Source organism: Phyllostomus hastatus, unplaced genomic scaffold, assembly GCF_019186645.2.
Source record: "Phyllostomus hastatus isolate PE091 unplaced genomic scaffold, TTU_PhHast_1.1 phas_contig_86, whole genome shotgun sequence".
Classification (NCBI taxonomy): domain Eukaryota; kingdom Metazoa; phylum Chordata; class Mammalia; order Chiroptera; family Phyllostomidae; genus Phyllostomus; species Phyllostomus hastatus.
This window is the reverse complement of record NW_025333977.1, coordinates 93930645-93950569: the sequence shown is the minus strand read 5'-3', so window position 1 is coordinate 93950569 and position 19925 is coordinate 93930645. Positions and strand designations below refer to the sequence as shown.

Below are 19925 nucleotides of genomic sequence, written 5' to 3'. Positions count from 1 at the left end.
CAATCATTGGTTATAAGACTTCTGTTCAGCTAGTCTTCAGTTAGTAATTCATTGTTCTATAATTTATTTGTAAATACAGTTTGGACTTAGGAGGAGATGAGTGTAACTTCTACCTCCTCCACTGCATATTGGATCTAACAATTACTTTAAATGCAAATAGATTTAATTCACCAGTTAAAAGAGATAGGGTTGGTGAATGGATAAGGAAACAAGACCCTTGCATATGCTGTCTACAAGAGACTCACTTCAGACCTAAAGAGACACAGACTGAAAGTAAAGGAATGGAAAACAATATTTCATGAAAATGGTAAGAAAAAAAAGCTGGGTAGCAATACTCATACCAGACAAAATAGACTTTAAAACAAAGGCTATAACGAGAAACACAAAAGGACCCAGCAATTTCACTTCTGGGTATTTATTCAAAGAAATCCAAAACACTAAATTGAAAAGACATGCAAACGTATGTTCACTGTAGCATTATTTACAATAGCCAAGATATGGAAGCAACCTAAGTGTCCATCAATAGATGAATTGATAAAGAAGTGGTGTATGTATGAGCACACAATGGAATATGACTCAGCCATAAAAAAGAATGAAATTTTGCCCCTTGAAACAACATGGATGGACCTAGAGGGTATTGTGCTGAGTGAAATGAGACAGAGAAAAACTAATGCCATATGATTTCACTTATATGTGGAATCTGAAAAACAAAATAGACAAACAATAGAAACAGACTCATAGACAGAGAATACTTTAACGGCTAACAGATGGGAAGGGGTGCGGGGATAGGTAAAATCCATTAAGAGCTTTGGCCATGTGGCTTGGTTGGTTGGAGCATTATCCCGTAACTGAGAGTCTGTGTGTTCAGTTCCTAGCCAGGGCATATACTTAGGTTGTTTGTGCGATCCTTGGTCCAGTCGTGTATAGGAGGCAACCAATCGATGTTTCTTTCTCTCTTACATTGATGTTTCTCTCTCTCCCCTTCTCTCTCTCTCTGTCTCTAAAAGCAATGAAAAAGTGTCCTTGGATGAAGATTGAAAAAAAAAAAGGGTGAAGGGATTAAGAAGCACAAGTTGGTAGTTACGGAATAGTCATGGGCATGTAAAGTACAGCATAGGGAATATAATCAATGATATTGTAATAACTATGTATGGCGTCAGATGGGTACAAGTTTTATCGAGGTGATCACTTCATAAATTATATAAATGTCTAATCACTGGATTATGCACCTGAAACTAATATAATGTTGTATGTCAATATTATTAAAAAATTAAAAATAAAAATTTAAATGTAAAGAAAAAGAAGCCTTAGAAGTAGAAAGAGTACTGGAAAGCCAATATTAAGTTCTAGTCTTAATTATTTGAGTTATCTCTATTTCCCTACTAGTAAGAACACCAGAATTTCTTCTTTTTCATTGGAATTTTGAGGAATAGTGAGTTATGTATGTGAACAAAATCAGGAAAAAGTTTTTATCGAAGTTATATTGCATTCAGATCATTTATAATTTAGGGGATAATGATGATCAGTATTGGTTATAATTTACATTGGTTATAAAACATTCTGAGATTAATGCAACAATTAATTTTGTTGGCATAATGAAACCTATGTTCATAGAATGGAAGAGAAAGTGAGCTAACATTGTTGATGGTGAACTAAATTTGTTAAGTGCCTACTGAATGTGAAATATTATGCTAGTTACTTTGCATATGCTATTTTATTTAATACTCATAATAACCTTGTGGGGCAGAATTACTATCTTCTGTTTTATGGAAGAAAGGAAAGCTTTAAAAGCTTGCTGTGATTTCACAGCTATTAAGTGATAGAGCTGGGATTTAGATCTAAGTTTTAAACCCACTCCCTTTCCTGTATACTTCACTATCAGATAGTCAAAAGACTTGAAAGCAGTATTATTCTGTAGGATTCTCTTGAGGTTAAAATGAAGAAGGTATGTTTTATAACACAGGTAGAAATACTTAGTTCTGCTTTTATAAGCCTCAACATTTAGAGACACTGTTCTCTAACTGAGATGAGAGTAACAGGGTGTTTATAAAAATATTACACTTTCTTTTTTAAAAAATATATTTTATTGATTATACTATTACAGCTGTCCCATTTTTTCTCCCCTTTATTCCCCTCTGTCCTGCACCCCGTCCCACCAGCATTCTCCCATCGTAGTTCATGTTCATGGGTCATACATATAAGTTCTTTGGCTTCTCCGTTTCCCATACTATTCTTAACCCCCTGTACCTACCATTTATGCTTCTTATTTCCCTGTACCTTTTCCCCCATTCTCCCCCCTCCCATCCCCACTGATAACCCTCCATGTGATCTCCATTTCTGTGATTCTGTTCCTGTTCTGGATGTTTCCTTAGTTTGTTTTTGTTTTTTATTTAGGTTCAGTTGTTGATAGTTGTGAGTTTGTTGTCATTTTACTGTTCATATTTTTGGTCATCTTCTTTTTCTTAGATAAGTCCCTTTAACATTTCATATAATAAGGAGTTGGTGATGATGAACTCCTTGAGCTTGACCTTATCTGGGAAGTACTTTATCTGCACCTCCATTGTAAATGGAGGATACAGTAATCTTGGATGAATTTTCTGGATACAGTAATCTTGGATGAAGGCCCTTGCCCTTCATGACTTGGAATACTTCTTTCCAGCCCCTTCTTGCCTGTAAGGTTTCTTTTGAGAAATCAGCTGATAGTCTTATGGGAACTCTTTATAGATACCTGTCTCCTTTTCTCTTGGTGCTTCTAGAATTATCTCCTTCATTTTAATCTTGGGTAATGTAATTATGATGTGCTTTGGTGTGTACTTCCTTGGGTCCAACTTCTTTGGGACTCTCTGAGCTTCCTGGACTTCCTGGAAGTTTATTTCCTTTGCCAGATCGGAGAAGTTCTCCTTCATTATGTTTTCAAATAAATTTCCCATTTCTTGCTCTCCCTCTTCTCCTTCTGGTACCCCTATGATTTGGATGTTGGAATATTTAAAGTTGTCCTGGAGGTTCCTAAGCCTCTCCTCGTTTTTTTAAATTCTTGCTTCTTCATTCTGTCCTGGTTGAATGTTATTTCTTCCTTCTGGTCCAGATCGTTTTGAGTCTGGTTTCCTTCCCTTCACTGTTGGCTCCCTATACATTTTCCTTTATTTCATGTTGCATAGCCTTCACTTCTTCCTCTATTTTGCAACCATACTCAAACACTTCTGTCAGCATCCTGATTACCAGAGTTTTGAACTCTGCATCTGATAGGGTGACTGTCTCTTCATTAATTAGTTTTATTTTTGGAACTTTGTTCTTTCATTTGGACCGTTTTTTTTGTTTTTGTTTTCGTTTTTTTTTTTCTCACCATGCCTGTTACAATATAAGGGGCTAAGCCTTAGGTATTCAACAGGGCGGGGCAACCCATGTTGTTTTGTTGTGGTTCTGTGTGTGGGGTAGGGGTCAGAGAGGGACTAATGCAGCTTGCTTAGCTGTCGGCTGGCTTTCAGTTACTTACCCGACTTTCCACAAGCAAATTGGGCCTTTCTGGTGCTGATTCCTGGGTGGGTGGGTTCGTGTACATTCTAGGACCCTGTGGATCTCTCCAATGAACTCTCCTGTGAGGCTGGGAGTTTCTTCTTAGAGTCAGAGGTTTTGAGGCTTTATTTCCATGCGCTGGAACCCTGGGTTGCTCTGTGTGTCTTGTCCCCAGTTGTTCCTCCCGGTTTATCCACACACAAATGTGGGACTGCCCAGTACCCCAGCCACTGCGAGTCCTCTTCACTCCAGCTGCCTGCCTCTGCCCCTCCTACCAGTCTGGATGAATGTTTCTTCTTTAACTCCTTGGTTGGACTTCCATACATTTGATTTTCTGGCAGTTCTGGTTAGTTTTGTTTTTAAATTTGTTGTTATCTTTCTTTTGGTTCTGTAAGGAATCGAAGTGTATCTGTGTATGCCTCCATCTTGGCTGGCAGTCCAGAAATACTACACTTTCTAACTGGAGGCAACCCTGGAGAGATAAAGATTTTGCTGATTCACTATAGCTGAAGAACCCTATGTTTCATTCTCTATACTTAGGAGGAATTGATTCAGCACAAACTCTAGCCAGGAGAGACAGCTGCATTTGCCTTCTGTCCTGAACGTACATGGTATACTACAAGGGAGATTGAAGAAAAAGAGTTGTGAAAGATTGGATACTTAATGTATCTTTTTAAATTGAGACAATATTTACCATTTTAACCATTTGGAAGTGTACAATACAATTGTTTTTAGTATATTCACAATATTGTGCACCTTTCACCACTAATTCCAGAACATTTTCATCCCTACCAAAAGAACCCCCTACCTATTAGTAGTCACTCCCCATTCCCCTTGCCTTCTACCTCCTGGCAGTCATTAATCTACTTTCTGTCCCTAATTCTGGACATTTCATAAAACTGGAATCATATAATATGTGGCCTTTTTAGTCTGGCTTTTATCTAGGTGGTAGCATGTATCAGTACTTCATTCCTTTTTATAGGTGAGTAATATTCTATATTAATGTATCATTTTGTTTATCCATTCATCAGTTGATGGATATTTGGATTGTTTTCATTTTTGACAATTGTGAATAATGCTGTTATGAACATTATTTATGTACAAGTTCTCTTTAAAACACACATTTTTATTTTCTTGGTTACATACCTAAGAGTATAATTTCTAGGTCATATGGTATTCTATGTTCAACGTTTTGAAAAGTGTTTTCCAAAGCTGTGCACCAGTTTACATCACAGCAGGAGTATATGAAGGTTCCAATTTCTCCTGGCCATTTTTATTATTGCCTGTCTTTTTTGCTTATAACCATCCTAATGGGTAAGAAGTGGTAGCTCTCTGTGGTTTGGATGTGCATTTCCATAATGACTAATATTGTTGAGCATATTTTCATGTGCTTTTTGGCCATTAGCATACCTTCTTTGGAAAAATGTCCAGATCCCTTTGTCTCCATAACTTTTCATTCCCTCTTTTCTCCCTTCCATTCACCAGGGCCTACTTCTGTTCCTGAACCCATTAAGTTGGCTACTAGTTTTTAGCTTGATCTGAATTTGAATATAGTATCTGATAGTCTCATTAATTATTTGTGAATGCTCTAATACATTTCCCACAACTATTCCAAATATTTTCTTCTTTCCTCAAGATTTCATTCTCATCCCAACCTACCTGTTCTTCATAGGTAACTTCACTTTTCCACTATACTGAGAAAATTGAGGGCGTCAGATATAAGTTTGTACATTTTTCTTCTTTTACATTCAACATTGTTCTTTTATCACCTTTCCTTTCTTCTGCTTTTAGCAAAATGTGATCCTGCTTATTTCTAGAGTTAACACCTTTCCCTGCTCTCCTGAGGCTATTCCCTGCCATTCTTCTAGCCTCTTTCTCCCTGAATTCTCTGTTTTTTCCTTCTCCAGTATTTTCTCTTTTTTAAAAAAATATATTTTATTGCTTATGCTATTACAGTTGTCCCATTTTCCCCCCTTCATTGCCCTCCACACTACACACCTGCTTCCACCCACATTCCCCCCTTTAGTTCATGTCCATGTGTCATAAGTGCTTTAGCTTCTATATTTCCCATACTATTCTTGTCTTCCCCGTCTATTTTCTCCCTACCATCTATGCTACTTATTCTCTGTACCTTTTCCCCCTCTCTCCTCCTCCCACTCCCCTGTTGCTAACCCTCCATGTGATCTCCATTTCTGTGGTTCTGTTCCTGTTCTAGTTGTTTGCTTAGTTTGCTTTTGTTTTAGGTGTGGTTATTAATAACTGTGAGTTTGCTGTCATTTTACTGTTCATATTTTTCCTTTAGAAGTTTTCCTTTATTATTTGTTCAAATAAGTTTTCCACTTGTTGCTCTTCCTCTTTTCCTTCTGGTACCCCTATAATTCGGATGTTGGAACGTTTCAAGATATCCTGGAGGTTCTTAAGCCTCTCCTCATTTTTTTGAATTCTTGTTTCTTCATTCTTTTCTGATTGTATGTTTTTTTTCTTCCTTCTGGTCCACTCCATTGATTTGAGACCTAGTTTTCTTTCCATGACTATTGTTTCCCTGTGCATTTTTCTTCATTTCACTTAGTGTAGCCTTCATTTTTTCATCTAATTTGTGACCAAATTCAACCAATTCTGTGAGCATCCTGATCACCAGTGCTTTGAACTGTGCATCTGATAGGTTGGCTATCAGTTGCTTAAAAGTATTGGCTCTGCTGCTTTGATTTGTTCTTCTGTTTGAGCCTTTTTTTGGGGGGGGGGGTCTGGTCGTGCCTGTTACATATGAGGGGCGGAGCCTTAGGTGTTCACCAGGGCAGGGCAACCCAGTCTCTGGGTTGTGAAGCTGTATGTGAGGGTGGGATTTGAGAGGGAACAATGGCACTTGCTCCGCTGTCTCTCGGATTTCAGTGCCCTCTGCCGCTTCCCACAAGCAAATTGGGCCCTTCTGGTGCTGATTCCTGGGCGGGTGGGCTTGTCTACATTCTAGGACCCTGTGGGTCTTTCCAACGCACTCTCCTGTGAGGCTGGGAGTCTCTCCCGGCACCTCAACTCCCACAAGTGTTCTCAATCAGTGCTTTTAGGCTTTATTTCCCTGCACTGGGTCCCTAGGTTGTTTGGTCTATCTTGCTGCCTGTTTTTACCTGGTTTATCTTCGCGGGAATGTGTGACTGCGGACAGCCAGCTGCCTTGCGTGCCTCACTGGGTCTGCTCGCTGCCTCCCCACGCCCAGGGTCTGCCACTGGGGTCTGCTAGCCGCCACCTGCATGCCTGGGGTCTGCCAGCTGCTGCCTGTATCCTGCGCACCCGGGTCTGCCAGCCACCGCTTTTTCTTGCCTCGACCCCTCTCAGTGAGCCGCCGACTCTGCCCCTCTTACCAGTCTGGATGAATGGTGGTTGGACTTCCGTACAGTTCAATTTTCTGTCTATTTTGGTTGTTTTTTTGTTTCTGAATTTTTGTTGTCTTTAATTTTGGTTGTGCGAGGAGGCACAGTGTGTCCACCTACACCTCCATCTTGGCCAGAAGTCCCTTCTCCAGAATTTTCAATCTCATTGGCTCCTTTTTTTCTGTTTAGATATGTATATATCTCTTTAATTAAAAATCCTTCTGTCCCCTCTAGATACCTTTATGTTTTCTCATTTTTATGGTCACACATCTCCATGGAGAGACTATTACTAATTTATTTCACCATCTTCCAATTTTCTTAAAGGCATTGGCGTTCTAACTTTCAGTAATATATTCTAAAGGTCTCTAATAATCATTTGAATCTCTATATTCAAAGACTTTTCTCAGTTCTCACTTTCTTTTATCTCAACTTCTTTTTTTAAAATTCCTCTATTCCTGGTAATGGTACCACAAGCTTATTTTCTTCAGATCAAAATCTCAGTTATTGTAAATTCTTTCTCAGGTGACAATATGTTTTCTTTTTACTATATCCCACCTATTCTTCCTTCACAAACTTTTTTATCTGTCACCCTTTCTACTCCCACTGCAACATTAATGGAAAAATCCCTAAGTCCATGTTCTTCTCCCTATAATAACCTCTGAACTGATCTATTTCTAAGTATGCAAAATAACCAGTGGTGTCCTGGTAAACTGTCTTACTGAGAGGGGAGAAACCTTTTGTAGCATTTGCTGATTTCTGTGATTGATTTTTAACTATCAATGATTTAATAACTGGCCTACAAAATTCCTCAGCACTTAACAACCAAATCTCAGCATGTCTCAGAAAGTTATTGGTAATAACTTTCAGAGACACAGTAAGGCTGGTCTTTTATTTACATGTGTAGGCAGCTAGACAAGCATGCGCAGAGCAAGGATGATGGGCCACATACGGATGGTCACCAAAGTGGAAAGCTCCAGGTGCCTAACAGGCAAAACTGGAAAAACAAGGACCTTGCCCCACCTAGGGTAACCTTTCCTCCCCCAGCATATGCAGTTCAGACGTCCTGACCTCTTGTATCTCTGGTCATATGGTTCATACCTCCCTGACCTTTCCTCCTCCAGCATGTTGCTACTCATGTGAATTAGACCCCCTTAGATGAGGAATGAACAGAGGGGCCAGGGAATAGCCCTAAAGCATTAAGCCCCCAAAACAGTGAAGTTCTGATCTCCATCAAATACATCTAGGCCTCAGTTGTGTGTCAGTTCCAGGTCCGGAAAAACAGCAAAATCAGACAAGTGACACAATGGTTGACATCAGGACCAGCCACATTGACTAATGACCCCCTGCCCTGGTGCTGACCAATCAGTAGAGACCATGACCTGAAAGGACACAGCAGAAAGCTGATGAATATTCTATTGAGATCCTCTTCTGGGACCTCTCCTAAAAGCCCTTAAGATGGAGGACACAGCTGCTCTATAGCGCTTGCCCGCTCCTTTCCCCACTCACTTCCCCCATTTTCCTTGCCACCCTCTCTCTCTCTCTCTCAAGCACCAAGGGCCCTTCTTTTGCCTCTGTGACTTGTTTCCTGAGCCCATTTCTTCTATAGCTTACTTCTTCTGCCTCTGTGACTTGCTAAATAAGCTTTTTCTTATAGTTGGAGTCTTGGCTCTGAATTCTTAGCAAGAACTCAAGTACTGAGGTTGCTGAATCGAGGTCTAATTTCTGGTGCTATTTCTGCTGCCAATACATTATTGTTAATAATCGTATATTTTCCTATTTGTTTCATATATGAGGGAGGACCCCAAAAACCCAGAATTATCTCCTGGAGGGAGGGCATTGTAAGACAGGATTCCTCACTAGATGTGTATTCTAGGGACCCTTCTGTGTCAACTTTCATTGTTGTGAGAGGCTGTGTTCAGCTTCGGTGAACTGTTTTTGAAGACTCTTCCAGTGCCTTTGCCCATTTCACGAGTGATTTATGAGCACACCTACCCACACTGTGCTGAGTGTTCAGCCGTTTTTGACCACAAACGGAATGGCCCCTATGCCCCACCCTCCCTATTCACCTGATCTCACCCCAAGTGACTTTTTTGTTGTTTCCCTGGGTGAAAAGAGTTCTCAAAGGGAAATGTTTTGCTGATGTGGAAGAGATGAAACAAAAAATAGCAGAAGCACTAAAAGGCATCGGAATCAATGAGTTCAAAAACTGTTCTGAGCGATGGAAAAGACATCTTGATAGGTGTATTTTACCAAATAGAGAGAGTACTTTGACGGTGACTGAAGTTTAAACATGTAGGAATAAATACACAATTTTAATAAATAAATTCTGGTTTTTGGGGGGGTCCCTCCTCATATACTTTAATATTTTACATGTATAAAAATGTATTTTACATATGTAAAAAACATCATTGAGATATAATTCATAGATTGTTATAATACAATACCCATTTAAAGTATACAGTCAAGTGGTTTTTAGAATAGTCACAGAGTTATGCAACCATCATATCACCCATGTTAAAACATTTTCTTCATATGGTGTTTGTCTTTCATCACCTGGCTTATTTCGCTTAGCATAATGCTCTCCAGTTCCATCCATGCTGTCACAAAGGGTAGGAGCTCCTTCTTTCTTTCCATTGCATAGAATTCCTTTAACAGGAACCTAAACATCAAAACAAATAAACAAGCCAAATATAAACAAAGACACTGAAATAGAGAACAGGCTGACAGTGACCAGAAGGGAGAGGGGAGGGAATTTCAGGGGAAATGGACAAGGATTTACAGGAACAAGTATAAAGGACACATGGACAAAAACTAGGGTGCAGGGGGTGGAAATGGGAGGGAAGTGGGGAGGGCTAAGGGTGGTGGTGGGCTGGGATGGGAATAAAAGACAGAAAACTGTACTTGAACAATAATTAAAATAAAAAAAATAAAAAAATAAAAAAAATGCTAAAAAAACAAAAAACACTTTCATCACCCCAGAGAGAAACCCTGTACCCCTTAGTAGTCACTCCTCATTTCTCCCCAGCTCTCCCAGCCCGATGTAAATACTAATCTACTTTCTGTGTAAAAATTTACCTATTCTGGACATTAGATATAAATGGAATCATATAAGTGGTCTTTTGTGACTGACTTCTTTCAGTTAGCATTATGTGTTCCATGTTGTAGCATGCATCAATACCACATTCCTTTTTGTGGCTGAATGTCATCTGTTTCTTGAGGTATAACTCACATATGGAAAAGTGCACAAACCTTAATAGTATAGCTCAGTAAATGTTTACATATGTGATCACCAGTATTCCCGGAAGACTTTCTCAAGCCCTATGCTAATTAATCTCCTCTTTTCCCAAATTTTCTCTTTGTCCTCTGGCTTCTATTTTTTATTAGCTTTGTCTGTTTTTTGACTGTCATATAGATGAAATCATAGAATATGTGTTATTTTGTGAATAGTGTATACTTTTAGTGACTCTGCGTGCTAACTTCTAGAGGATAAATTGTTCCCTCTACTCTGTAGGAAAATCACTAATAAATTCAGAAAATTGTACATTTGGGTCCTTGATCTATTCTTACCCCTTTTAAAAAATGTTTTAAAAAGGATAACACACATCTAAAAATGAGTGTTTTTGCTTATTTTATAGTTTTGGAATGTCTTAAACTAAGCTTATATAAGTGATTTTAAAAAAGAAATATACTTTAATTTTAAAACAATTAAAAAAATCTATCCTTACCTGAAAACAGGACAAAACAATGTCTTCCCAGTTTCTGGATTTAGCTCAATCAGGATATGATCTGTTTAGAATTTAAAATTCTAAGGGAACATCACTATAGCCCAACAGAAATCAAAGGGGTGTTAAGGGAATATTGTGAACAACTTTGTGTCAAAAATTTTGACAATTTAGATGAAATAGCTTCCTAGAAAGAGACAAATTATCAAAACTGACCCAAAATGAAAAAGAAAATGTGCCCTGGCCGGGTAGGTCAGTCGGTTAGAGCGTCATCCCAATACACCAATGTTGTGGGTTTGATCCCCAGTCAGGGCACATGCAAGAAGAACCAATGACTGCATAAGTAATTGGAACAACAAAGCAATGTCTGTCTGTCTGTCTGTCTGTCTGCTCCTCTCTACTCCCCTCTAAAATCAATAAATTAAAAAAAAAAGAAATAGAAAATGTGAATAGGTCTATCCCAAATAAAAAAACTTGAATTAGTTTTTAAAAGTCTTCCTGCAAAGACAAGTCTAGGTCCAAATGGCTTCATTGGTGAATGGTATTCAACATTTAAGGAAGGAAAAATATCAATCCTATGCAAATACTTTCAGGAAATGGTGGAGAAGAGAACACTTACCTATTTTATGAGGCCAACTATCAAAGCTAGTGCTATTCTTCTAATAGCACAAGAAAATTATAGTTCAAAATCCCTCACAAACTTAGACACAAAGTTCTTGTTATATTAACAAATTGAATTTAAGGACATATATGATGATTTATTATAATATGATCAAGAGGGTTTTCACCTAGGTATTCAGGGTTGGTTTAACATATTAAAATAATTAATTTAATGTACCATAATTAATAAAAGACAAAACCAAAATCCAACATCTTTTTATTATAAGGACTCTCAACAAACTAAGAAGATGGGAGATTTTTTAACCTGATAAAGGACATCTACAAAAAACTTACAGGTAGCACTTAATGGTGAAAGATTGCCTCAGACTGGGAAGAAGGCAAAAATATTTGTCATTCCCATTTCTATTCAACACTGTACTAGAAGTTCCAACCAGAGCAAGGAGGAATAATAAAAGCAAATTAAAGGCATCCAGATTGGAAACAAATAAGTAGTTATCTTTATTCACCGACAACATCATCTCATATGTTAAAAATACTAAGGAATCTATCAAACTGCTAGAATTAATCATTGAGTTTAGCAAAGTCATAGGATATAAGATCAATATATACAAGAGGAACTGAAATTACACACACTAGCAAGGAACAATCCAAAAATAAAATTAAGAAAACAGTTGCAGTCACAATAGCATCAGATAGAATAAAATAGGAATAAAGTTAACAAAACGCCTGAGAAAGGCTTTCCTTTATAAAGGAAAATCCATACCTGCCTTTTTATTTCAGCTTTGCCTGTAAGTAATCACATATAATTCATGTGACTTCTCTGAACCTTGTTTTCCTCATCTTTAAATTGAGGATACCAAACTATTGTACTACTTGCTTCACAGGGCTATTATGAGCATTAGAATGTATTTACAGTAGAAAGATGTACACACTGATCATTGTACTCAGTAAAGTATACTGGAGCTGTTTGCCTTCGCAGTCCCTTAGTTGACGCTGTCTGAAATGCACTTACAAACCTTGGCAATTTAGACACATAGAACAGTGTTGGCTAGTTCTGCCATGCAGCAGAGGAGCCGTCATTCTGCACCCAGACATCTTGCTCAGTCTTTATCCTGAAATCACCAGTAAGACATTTATCTTTGAGACCATGATTTACCCATTGGTAAAAGGTTGCCACTTTCACTTGTCATTTTTGGAATGCCTTTTTTTCTTCTTCATGCTATAAAGTTTTAGGAGGAATTTTAGTCACTGCATGTTAAACAACTGATTGTTCTTCAAAGTTGTCATTTTTTGAGTATTTCAGTTTGTACCATTGAATTTAACTTTTTTTCCCTTCACTTTCCTCTTTTAAGGGCTTACGGCAGCCAGCTCCTTTTTCTGATGAAATTGAAGTAGACTGTAGTAAGCCCTATGTCAGGGTAACTATGGAAGAAGCCAGCAGAGGAACTCCTTGTAAGTAAAGGCCCAGTTATTTTGTTGTTTTGCTATTGTTTTTAGCATTTAATTGTATTTATCAAATATATACCTACTTCTTATAATCTTCCCTCAGTTTACCTATAAAGGCTAGTTGGGACAGGGGGATGAGTTCCTTCTATCTCCCTTGCTGCTCTTTTGGGAGGATAACTACAATATAAGATTTCATTTTTTTCTTCTTATTACGTACTTGTTTCCCAGGATGTTGTCACAGCTTTGAGCTGTAGCAGTGCACATTTGCATCCTCGGCTGTTGTCACAGTTATGAGATACAGCAGAGCAGAGACAATAAGACATTAGCCTGAGCTGGATTTTAATCTTGTCTATTTTTACAAAGATCTGAATAATATGTCAGGCCGTCTGTCACATTTTTTATAACCTTCAGAATTGTTCCCACATCTTCCTTTCTATCAGTGAGCACCCTGGCTATGATGCTGTTGATCATAGAGGACAGAAATATCCCAAGTTGAGATGCTCCTCACTTAATTTTATTGATATAATTTTCCTGTTTTTTTAAGACTCACTTTATTATTATCAAAACTCATACTCTTTATTTTATGCTTGGTTTACATAATATATGTATTCTAGATACTCTTGTTTTGTGTAACTGGTTTTAGGGGTCATCATAAATAGAAACTTCCATGAGCATTTGTTGTGGATACAGAGTCTTGTAGACAGCTATCCTTACTTTCTAATAAATTCTTCTGTTCCCTTTTTTTTTTTCATTCCTTTTTTATTTCTTCCAGTTACTATGGTAAGTATTCTGTCTACTGTGTAAACATAGGTCTGGATTCAAACTCAGGCAAGCACTAGGGAATAAAAGGCAGTTATAGCCACAAATCTTTACAGAAGATATCTGTGTTTCTTATTTGTGTTAGCATATTTGCTCCCTGTTGTAAAACTGAGGAATAGTGAAATACAGGTAGAAAGGAATGCTGGGCAATGTTAGGCCAGAGATCCCAATACCCCTGGACTGTATCTTGGCTATATGGAGTATAGTGCTGTTGGTTCTCAAAATTCCAGAGAATGCTTTCCTTTTGAAAAAGTGTTAATACATGTAGATCATAAGCCTTCTGATTCATGATATCATGTTTTGGGTTTGGCTCCCCTTGCTTGAGTAATAGACAAGGCTAATGGGGTAGGTTAAATGACAACATGGAAAAACAGACTATATGTAACAGGGTGTAATGGTGGGAGGTCACATTTCAAAATGCCACCAAACTGTTCAAGGGGTTACATTCAGATGTGATAGTAGAATCTCTTGAAGGCAAGAACTGCTCACGTACTCTCTAATGACACTCGTTCAGAATGCAGTACCGCCCTCAGGTCTGATCATGTTAACTATGTCAGCCAGTTTGTTGCTAATCTGTCCATACCACTTGTGATACATAAAATGTATGTGTGTAGATATACTTTTCACAAATTTGGAAGCTTATAATTAACAAGCACTAACTAATCTAATTTTAAAAATTTAGAATAATAGAATTTTACAAGTAGTTTATTTTTGAGGTAATACACTTTACACTCTTTACTATATACATGAAGGAATTAAGGTCCATAGAAACTTAGAAAGTTTGTTTAATAATAAAACAAATAATTAATGATAGAATTGAAGCTGAAACCTAGGTTTTTCCATCTTTGTGTTCTTTTCACCGTGGAGTGGTGCAACTCTTCATAGACATCAGTTATTAACAATAGAAGACCATCAACCAACTGATTGTGTTCTAGGCTGTACAGACAGTCACAGATTAGCCTGTAAAGTTGGCCAGTCTAATTCTATCTCCAGTATTTCTCCTATATCTCGTTATGTCTGTTCAATTTGATGTTAAATAGCCAATACTCTGGTTTCTCTTCAGATCATATAAATCTTTTGCCTTTTAGATAGCTAAATAACTGACTGAATTCATGCCAGTGCTGGACAAGGGATAAACCAGTAATGAATCTATATACATATATCACAGTGAATTTTAAACAAATAATTGGTACAAGGGAGCATTCCTCCCTCTACTCCCAGGTTTTCACTTGGGAGGGTAAGGGAGTACAAGAGGGAAGTTTGTGTAATCTAGTAGAAAACTCAGTACCCAGAGGAAAAAAAACAAATATGGCTTGAGAGATGAGAATATCTCTTTTGAAAGATTAAAAAAATCAGTGACATGTTGAAAGATTAAAAAAATCAGTGACAAGAAAATACAGAATATGAAGGGCATTGGAAATCTGTTAGGGACAAAATGTTTGGGTCATAGATATGTGAGAGAATGTATCGAAAGACACCCAGGTCTGCTTGGCCTGAAGGAGAACATCTAGTGACTTAGCCAGCAGTAGTGCAAAGGCTGTAATTTGTAATCCAGATCAGAACCATTTCCAGAGTGAATGGGTTTGTTCTTGAAAATACAGAGACAACAGATATAAATCAGAGAGAAGGTATGGTTATCCTGGCCAAGAGCCTCTTGGTGAAAGAATGGATAACTTGTGCTTTCTCCTCAGATTTTCTAGTTTAACAGTGGCCCCTTCTGGTCACTTGGTTAATATACCAGCCTGGGTTCACCAAAGACTTAGGGTGAAGTCGGAGGGAGTTGAGAAGTTGGGAGGCTGGGGAAATACTGAAGAGGGCAAGAAGCACATCTGGGGTTGGTGTAAGAAAAGGATTCAGTGGTGGAGTGGCCTGATATGCGATGATTAGTTACTGGCAAACAGCATTCTATGCTCTTTTCACTATCAGGAAATCTTACTTTGCCCTTGATATACACTAATGGCAATAACAAAAACAAAACAAAAAACAAACAAAATTACTCTTAATTTTTGTATTCTATCCTTTATCTTTTGGGATCAAATAAAGTGAGATCGTAGCCACTCTGGACTTGCTTGGGAAAGATTGAAGTATATTAGTTACTTCATGGTCATTATTTCTAAAATGTAGATGAGAGATTATACTACTCAGGTTTTGTTTTGTTTTGCTTTGTTTTATAGATAAGGAAACTGAGGCTTAAAGAGGTTAAAAGTACAGAGGAAAGAGAATGGTTGGCAAGCTTGAGTTATAACCTTTCTCACTTTTTAGACCATTTTATTTCTCAGTTTTTCATTGTATTGGTATATTTATTTTATTAAAAAATTTTATTACCTGTATTACAAAAGCAATACCATACCTAATATTCATAAAGTACCAAAAGGTATATATATATAGAGAGAAATGTCTTCCTTTCACCACTGTCTCACAGCCACCTAGTATCCCTTTTAAGGGCAACCAGTTTTACCAATTTCTTGTGGATATCTAAGCAAATAGTGTCTATATCCTCCTACTCTTTTAATGGCTGTATCATGGTATAGTCAGTGTTCCGTTGAAATTTAGGTTGTTTCTAAACTTTTGCTATTACAAACAAACAATGCAGCAATGAATGACATACATTTTTACAAATTTATCTGTGAGATATATTCCTAGAATTGGAATAGCTGGGCTAAAGGATATAAGCATTTGTCATTTGACCTTTGATAAGATATTGCCTAATTATCCATCTTAAGTTGTATCAGTTTATATCAGCAAAGTATGATTTCTCAGTTTAAAAGCTACTTGCTTATAGATAAAGCTGTCTGGAAATGAAAGTCCGTAAGCTTCCTGAGAACCAGTTTCCTCCCGCTTAATTCGTTTTCTTACCAGACAGACTGGAGAGAGAGATATCTTATCCTACACTTTCAGTGTGTTATATCTGATAAGACTTTGGCCCTTCTTTCCCAGAGTGATGTATGTGCTCCTACTCTTTCTGCTGCTACAGTGAAGTAGCTTTTCCTTTGTACACATAGTGGGAATATTTTACTAGGACTGGTTAGATTTATCATTTGAAGCATGATGAACCATTATATCAATTTCATTCTCAGTGTATTTATTTGGATTTGGAATTAGTCTTGTGACCCAAGAGAACACTTCCTGGCTTTTCTTTCATAGTCCACTACCACAAAAAGTAAATTGACAGTTATTTTCTCACTGTTGGAGAGAAGAGGAAAACCTCTAATATAAAGTCCTAAAATATTTGAGTTTGATTTTCAAATCTTATGTAAGTAGTATATCACCCTCTACTGAGAAAGTATAACACATGCTCACTATCAAGGAGAAATGCTTGGCCCTGACCGGTGTGGCTCAGTTGGTTGAGCATCATTCAGCAAAGCGAAATGTCGCCAGTTTGATTCCTGGTCAGGTCATGTGCTTGGGCTGCAGGTCTGTTTCCCAGTTGGGGTGTATGTGAGAGGCAACTGATCAGTGTTTCTTTCCCCCTCTTTTTCCCTCCCTTACCTTCTCTCTAAAAATAAGTAAAATGTTTTTTTAAAAAAAGGAGAAATGCTTGAAGGAATTCCATCTGTTATCCCAGAGTAGGAACTTGGAAGCAATAAATGGATAACTGGTACTTACCTTCCTTCTTTCTTAACCTCACCTTTCTGGATCACTCCTTACTCTCTGGGCAATAGCAGGGAGGTTTATTTTCAAAGCAAAGCATTAGTAATTAGTATTCAAGGCAGCTTGAAAAAGAGAGAGCAAGCAGCCAGATTATAGTATAACTATATTCTGTTTATATGTAACTGAAGTTTAAACATAAGCTGAAAGGGAGGATTTTGAAGTTTTCAACTTAGCTGTTGTATAACTCTTCCCTTTCACTTCTAAAATAACTTTAAGAAAAAGCAATTGTGATATCCAGTTACCTGAACAGTTTGGTACAACCACTCTAACAAAGAGAGTTAATGGGTATGACGTCAAAAGAGTCTTTGTAGCTGACGTCTATGATGTTTTTCCTCACAATCCCCAAATTAGAGTGACTATCCAGAGAAGAGAGAGGGGTATACAAAGATGGAACAGTCGCACCATGCCATTTCCCATTTGTCAAATATGAGATACTGAATCAGTGTATTTTTTGATAAATTTTCTTTTGGATTTAGGTGAGCGACCTGTAAGAGTTTATGCAGATGGAATATTTGACTTATTTCATTCTGGTCACGCCCGGGCTCTGATGCAAGCGAAGAACCTTTTCCCTAATACATACCTCATTGTGGGAGGTAAGGAGACATCTTTTATCTTTATAACCTGAGTGTATTGGCTCTTGGTTTGGCTTTTAAATGAGGGATATAGTACAGCCTCTCTAAAACATGGTGTGCAAACCTGGAGAGAGAGAAGTTCTAAGCCCTTTGGACCTGAAATGTCCAGTGTTTATCTTACTGTTTTTAGCTGAATGCAGTCATGGGACACCCCTCTTGCCTATTTAAGAATGACATTTACTCTGGATTTCAATTTATCATTTTGAATCAGCTGAATTACAAAATTCAGCTTAACAAATGTTATATGATACAGTCTAGTCTTATAAAAATAGGATACGAAAACATTTTTTAAAACTAGGATACGAAAACATTTTTTAAAACTTAATTGATGCACTAATGTACAGCAGGTTTATTTCAAAGGTAAAAGTGTTAGTCCTGTTGGAGCCTCTCTTCTCCAAAGTGAGAACATATTAGTGAGTGTTGCTCCTGAAGGTGTATTTTGGATTAGAAAAAACATTGTTATCTGGATGCGCTACCTCCAGATTTTTCTCCAGGTGGGGAGAATGGTTACAGTCCTAAGGAGAGATTGGTGACTGAGGAGTGGTTAAGCAAAGGGGGCTTTGACTTACAACTTTCCGATATGGTGAACTCAGTTTGCAGTGATGAGCTAACACACAACTTCAAAGGCTTCACCGTGATGAATGAAAACGAGCGCTACGATGCAGTGCAGCACTGCCGCTATGTGGACGAGGTGGTGCGCAATGCCCCCTGGACCCTGACACCGGAGTTCCTGGCAGAACACCGGGTAAGAAACTGAGTGTATCTCCTCATTCCCTGTTTCAGAATTTCTTCAGCTCTCAGGACTTTTGGTAGTTGGTAGTTTTCCATTAGCCTTATTTTCCTTCTAGCTTCTATGTAAATTCACATAGAGGAGATGACAGTGATATTACTACTAATAATAGTCATCCCCAACATGTGGGGTTTGATGGTTTATAAGCACTTCTACATTTATTATATTTTCATTTGCTCCCCGTAACAGTCCAGTTGGGTGATTATTATTTCCATTTTATATATGAAAACAAGGCCAGAGAGACCAAATAACTTGGTCCAGATCACACCCTGTCAGGTAGAAATTAAATGCGTCAGTTAGGTTCTCTGTTCCTGCTGCCATCACCACACACTGTAGGTGTCCATCCTCATAACATCTCAGTCTCTTTTTTCCCAGGTGACTATGAGGATACTTTTATTAAAGCTGGGGACAGTAAAACAAGGAAGGGCTTAGCATAGAAGAAGCAACAGGAGAGCCTAGGCTGGGTTACCTTAGCTCACTGAGAAGTCAGAGAAGAGGGAGCCTTGGGACAGGTTCAGAGAATAAGCCTGGGACAAGGTGCCAGCTGCCCATTGCCTTAGAGCTTAGGAGACACGTGCCTGTGGGGAAAGAAGTGGGGGAAGAAGCGGGAAGAGAAGAAGAAAGGAAAGCGAATGGCGCAGGCTGCTGCCCAGAGGGAGAGTGTGTGTGCTGGGACCAGTCTCTTTAGAATACACATAGCCTCAGCCATGCTCTCGAGTTCACATCACAGGACATCAGACAAACATAGACTTCTCTTGTGTTGACTTGAATTTAGTTTCAGGGCTTTGATTTTGGACTAGAAGTTGTATGCATCAGAAATGAGGAGATTTCTCACTTTTGCTCACTAAGTTGGTATTATAAAGCCCCTTACCTCTTTGTAATTCTCCCACATTAAAGCAACAGGTTATCTGTAAAAGGTAGGTAAAAAGATTAGAGGGATTTATCAGGTCAGGTTGGAGGATCTCAAGCTTGAGGAACCTGCAAGCATATCATCAGTTCTCTAGAGGGGTTGTATGGAAGGTTGAAAGTAAACTGTTCAATGAAACAGGAAGGAACAGAGTTAGCCAAAGTGCTTCAAAAGTATTGCTTTTGAAGGAATAAGAAATGAGATTTCAGTGAGTGGGCTGGGATGGGAGTAAAAGAAAATTGTACTTAAACAATAATTAAAATAAAATTATTTAAAAAAAAAGAAATGAGATTTCTACCTCAAAAGTATTGCTTTTGAAGCATAAGTCTGAAGTTAAGGGACATTTGATATAACTATTTAGGATTAGACACACCTCTTACAGTTCTCTAGCTTTTCTATGCCAACATTTGGCAGCCAGTGGTACCAAAGGTGTAATGGACAAGATTATTCTTAGTAACA

General features: G+C 38.0%; 1 protein-coding gene across 10 annotated transcripts in view; it reads left to right on the top strand.

Moving 5' to 3' along the window:
• The window catches only part of PCYT1A (phosphate cytidylyltransferase 1A, choline), a 58739-nt gene that overhangs the window by 23716 nt on the left and 15098 nt on the right, over positions 1-19925 (top strand). For all 10 annotated transcript variants that reach the window (XM_045850983.1, XM_045850987.1, XM_045850984.1 and 7 more), the window contains 3 exons: positions 12574-12673; positions 17614-17730; positions 18363-18514. In XM_045850983.1, the coding sequence (XP_045706939.1) occupies positions 12574-12673; positions 17614-17730; positions 18363-18514 (369 nt within the window). The remainder of the gene's footprint in view (positions 1-12573; positions 12674-17613; positions 17731-18362; positions 18515-19925) is intronic.